This window comes from Sphaeroforma arctica (genome assembly GCF_001186125.1).
Source record: "Sphaeroforma arctica JP610 unplaced genomic scaffold supercont1.447, whole genome shotgun sequence".
NCBI classification, from domain to species: domain Eukaryota; class Ichthyosporea; order Ichthyophonida; genus Sphaeroforma; species Sphaeroforma arctica.
Genome location: NW_014040111.1, coordinates 5,214 through 10,213, shown reverse-complemented (window position 1 = coordinate 10,213; position 5,000 = coordinate 5,214). Strand labels below are relative to the sequence as shown.

The 5,000-nt window shown below is 45.7% G+C and overlaps 2 protein-coding genes across 2 annotated transcripts in view; both read left to right on the top strand.

Moving 5' to 3' along the window:
- SARC_06329 (hypothetical protein) overlaps positions 1-209 on the top strand; it is a gene marked incomplete at its 5' end in the record, with an annotated part of 1,849 nt that extends 1,640 nt beyond the window's left edge. Inside the window, one exon of the mRNA XM_014299770.1 lies at positions 1-209. This exon is cut by the window's left edge and continues 2 nt beyond it. Coding sequence (XP_014155245.1) covers positions 1-36 — 36 coding nt within the window. The 3' untranslated portion in view covers positions 37-209.
- A 924-nt stretch (positions 210-1,133) lies between these two features.
- SARC_06328 (hypothetical protein) lies at positions 1,134-4,787 on the top strand (the record flags this gene model as incomplete). The annotated part of the gene is made up of 6 exons (XM_014299769.1): positions 1,134-1,622; positions 1,891-2,083; positions 2,306-2,424; positions 2,644-2,846; positions 3,218-3,761; positions 3,992-4,787. 6 exons carry the CDS (start codon positions 1,134-1,136, stop codon positions 4,493-4,495), a joined length of 2,052 nt encoding a protein of 683 aa, XP_014155244.1. The 3' UTR covers positions 4,496-4,787.
- Positions 4,788-5,000: the final 213 nt, after the last annotated feature.

Here is a 5,000-nt window from a genome sequence, read left to right as displayed (position 1 = left end):
TCGTTAGAACCGAGAAATGGCGACGACTCCTCATAAATAGCTGATTAAAGTTGTAAACTCAAGCGCGAATAAAGAAGCTGCGCTTTGTCAGACACCTTACTTCTTGGCAACCCTTATCTGATCTTTTTTTTATCACAAGTAAAGGAACCTCTCCTTCGTCTTGATATGTGCAAAAATATCAAATATGGGCCGATTTTCTAGGACAGCCGCAAATGTATGGGACGACATTGGACAGCCAACAGCTGCAGTGACCCAGTGTACCAGTCTACACATTCAGTTGCTATGTGCTTTAGCTAAAAGCATTAAAAAAAAAACTGAAATATTTTTATGATGTGCAGGAATTTTGAGTGAATGTCAGAGGTCAGTCCAGAGAGAGTATGACCAGTGCTAACAAAAATACGATTTTACCGTTTAGCAAACGTTGAACGTAATTGTAAAACAGATTGTTTTTTCTCCTTTTTTTATAGAATAAGGAGGCTGTGGTTGGTTTACTAGTAGTATTTTCTATCAGTTGAAATCAACAAGCGAACTTCAGTGCGAAATTATGACAGTTGGGGTGTCAACAAACGTTTCTTAACAAAACGCAAAAAGCTAGAGAAGGGAAACTGTCAGAACTCACTCAAAACTAGTCAACACACAAGACTCAAGAGTTCATAAAACTTTAACTCCCGCAGAAGTGCAGAGGCGTGCAGAGGCGTGCAGAAGTGATTTTACATTTTACTTGATCAGCTAGTGGACCGTCGGGACGTTTTAGTGTTTTAGACCAGTGCAGCCTTTGACTTTGTATATAACTAAATAGTTATATATTTAAAATAATTGACATAAAATATCAAACAGGAGCAATAATAAGCGATAAAAGCCGAGATGGCTTTTTCAGCTCCGGAAGTCAATGCTTTTCAAATAATCAGATTGGTATTTATATGAATTCCTCTTTTGTTCAGCCTATAAAAGGACACCCTTTCCTCCCAATCCGTCACAACTCTAGTCACACCCACACATATACTCTCAGAGTCAGAGGGCTGGGGGACGTTGTTGACCGTGTTGTTCTATAGAAATTTCAAACAAAAGGGGTTTATCAGCAGGGAAAATAGATCCGTCGCATATTTCTACTTTGTCGTAAATACCCCGCCACAATGCTATCCAGAATTGGCTTTCACAATTTGCGACCGAGGTCGTCCCAAATGTCGTTTATCACGCACTACTATTCCACCAGTGAAAATACTGTTAATATTGCAGAAGATTCTGACGCGTATGACAGAGATGACTTTGACACGCGTCACGGGCCGGGCGGCCAGGGCCAAAGTCAAACACGCCGACATCAGTCGAAAACTAATATACATAGGCATAATGAAGACCCGTTCAGGGAACACATCGGCACCTCGAGGCAAAGTAGTAGTGATAGTAATAGTACCAGACACGTAGACAGTGAAATTATGGCTGGATTAAACTTACAACCTGGAAGTACCGTCAACGGCGAGTCTAGGCTTCGGTCACGAAGTGATGTCGACCGCCGGTCCAAGCCCCCCACGTTCAGGTACACGCCCCAGGCTCTCCTGAGCAACCCCAGTTTCAACAAGGGCACGGCATTCACCGAGGACGAGCGAGAGAAGTTCAACCTAACGGTTAGTTTCGCGTGAGCATAGCTATGTTTTTTTTGAGCTTGGCCTTCGGTCGTTTTTAAAGCGTTCTGTAGTGTGATTGAGTACTCGGCGGTTCGGTGCAGTTGACTGTGAGTTCGAATCTGCATCTGTTGAGTGCAAGAGCTGTTTGTTGCAAGATGCATGTTACCTTTGACAAAGTCGGTTGTTTTCCCTCGTACACACTTTCACAAGATGTAATGCTAATAGTTCACTTGCTGGTCCTCTTACACACGCGTTTCCAATATATCAGGGCGTCATTCCTCCCGTAATCGAGTCGCTTGAGCAGCAGGTAGCACGAACACAGCAACAGCTTGACGGCTTCCCTGTCCCCTTGGACAAATACATCTACCTGGCTGCACTGGCGCGTAACAACGAGACTCTGTTCTACGCAACTCTCTTGAACGACCTTAAGGGCTGCCTTCCTATTGTATACACCCCCACAGGTTAGTACTCACGTGCGATTCACATTTTTTTTTGAATGTAGTTGTGCATGTACGTGTGTAGTTTGTGTGGAAGGCTAACCTCCGCATACATTCCAGTTGTCGTAGCTGATATTTATTAGTTTTATTTGAGATGCATATGCAGCCCAAGCTCTCGTCCTAAACGAACGGTTTGTGAACAATACCCATTTTTTTTTCCAATTACATACATAATCCATTAATCAGTCGGAGAGGCGTGTCAGAAGTACGCGCACATCCTACGCGGTCATCAGGGTCTGTTCATCGATGCTAAGCACCACAAGGGAAAGATTGACACGATCCTCAACAACTGGCCCGTGGATGATGTATGTCGACTTACTAGAGACGCATGAAGACAGTTGTGCTGTGGTTTTGTTCTTCCATTGAACAATGGGACAAGCGATCCTATCATTAGTAGAAATCTGGGTTGGCGGAATTTGCAGTCCGGTTGCTTGATAGTTATGTGTGATTTTGTGCTTTAGTATTATATTTACGTTTGACTATCCTTCTCACTCCACTACACTTCGTATTGGTACCTCGTATAGGTGGATATCATTGTAGTCACCGATGGGTCTCGTATCCTTGGACTGGGTGATCTAGGCGTGAACGGCATGGGTATTCCGATTGGAAAGCTTTCGCTCTATGTATCTGCTGCTGGCCTGCACCCCGCGCGTACTCTTCCCATCACTTTGGATATGGGTACCAACAACCAGGACAACATCAACGACCCTCTCTACATCGGTCGAAAGTATGTATCTGAAGTGTGTTATATGTCATCGCCTATTCCTTCGTTCCTAATTTGTTTGTGCACGAATTCTTCACAGGCAGAACTTGCACTACGGAATCCGCATACGAATTTAAATCCAATGAAGAATGTAGCAGCCGTAGTTAACCAGGAAGGATAAATGAAGATGCTGTGTCACGTTATACCTGTGCACTCCTGCCCATTGCAATGTCGAATACAGTTGTTAGTTTTGTACACAGACAAGCATTGCACCACATTATACTGCAACATACACATTACACCTACACCACCTCAGCTTGAACCTATACACCTACACTACTTACACTCACTCACCCATATATATCTATATATACATACCCACCTGCACTTCCCAGGGAACCACGTGTAGGCGATGAAGAGTTCCACGCCACCGTCGACGAGTTCATGTCCGCCGTCAAGCAGCGTTGGCCCGACTGTCTGGTGCAGTTCGAAGACTTCAGCACCGACCACGCCTTTGAGCTACTAGCGCGTCACCGTGAGCGACAGCTGTGCTTCAACGACGACATCCAGGGCACCGCAGCCGTGGTGCTGTCCGGCTTCATCGCCGCCACACTACAGAACGGCATGGACTTCAAAGACCACCGCTGCTTGTTCTTTGGCGCCGGTAGTGCCGGGGTCGGGGTGGCCGAGCTGATTGTGCAGTACCTACAGCAGCAGGGGTTGACCGCTGAGGAGGCCCGTCAGTGCTTCTGGCTGGTGGACTCTAAGGGTCTGATCACCAGCACGCGTGGCGACAAGCTGCCTGCGCACAAGGTCGGTCTGCAGCGCCACGATGTGCCCGCGGATGAGCAGAAGACTTCTCTGCTGGAAGTGGTGAAGTACGTTAAGCCCACGTGCATGTTCGGCCTGTCCACCCAGCCTGGTACCTTCACAGAGGAGGTAGGTTTGTGTGTGTGTGTGCGTATACAAGTGCGAGCGTATTCTGGTTAGTTTTAGGTATGTATGATAACGGCAAACAATGGCTTCAGCAGAACGAATGAGATCGGTCGAGTTACCGTTCGTAGCTATTGTATTTCTGATCTAGAAGCTATCAAATTTCGTACGCTACTATTCCGTTCGCCACTTCAACTTTCTAATGTTTTGTTCCTTACACCCATTCAACCCAACAGATCTGCAACCTGCTTGCATCGTATAGCGAGCGTCCCTTGATCTTCCCCTTGTCCAACCCCACCAGCAAAGCCGAGTGCACCGCTGAGCAGGCGTATAAGTGGACAAATGGCAAGTGCATCTTCGGTGCAGGCTCTCCCTTCGACCCCGTAGAGCTCAACGGCAAGACCTTCTTACCCGGACAAGCAAATAACCTGTACATATTCCCTGGGCTTGGTTTGGGATCTCTGGTCATTGGTGCTAAGAGAGTCACAGACGAGATGGTTATGGCTGCCAGTGAGACCTTGGCCAAGCTGGTGACCAAAGAGGAGGCGGAGCTGGGTATGGTATACCCCAATCTGGATCGTATCCGTGAAATTAGTGTGTCGATTGCGTCTGCGGTGGCAGAGACTGCCGTCAAACAGGGCCTGGCCAATCCCCTAGAGGAAGGCACTATGGAGGACCTCATGCGTGCAAACATGTACTATCCCAAGTACCACCCCATCCAGACAGACATTGCGCTATAGTAGATCAATGCGTTGGATGCGGTAAGACACGCTACCTGTGCCGGTAGATAGAGGAGAAGCATGCTTACACCTGGTTCTAGAGGGATTCTTGTAGGGATTCTTGTATAAGAGGGTATATATATATCCCTCCAGGGCTAGGTAGCACTTTTTCTGGCGAGCTCGCAGATAAGCGTAGCTATTTACACGGTCACAACGCGTGAGTAAAGTCCAGTGTATGACCAACTAAGAATCATTTAAAACAAAAATATTAGTCAAGGATATTTTAAAATGAAATTAAAAAGAATGATTTACATTACGGTCTACTATTCGAAGCGAGTGTACGTTGACGCTGCAATTCAAGTCTGATTTCATTCACATTCTACTTGCATGCAAACTATAGTAAATGCATCGTGGTGAAATATATAAAAAATTCAAACATATAAGTCATTATGAATACAATCTGTACAAACTAAAGCACAGGAAATGTCATGTATATATATATATATATATACACACATACATATAT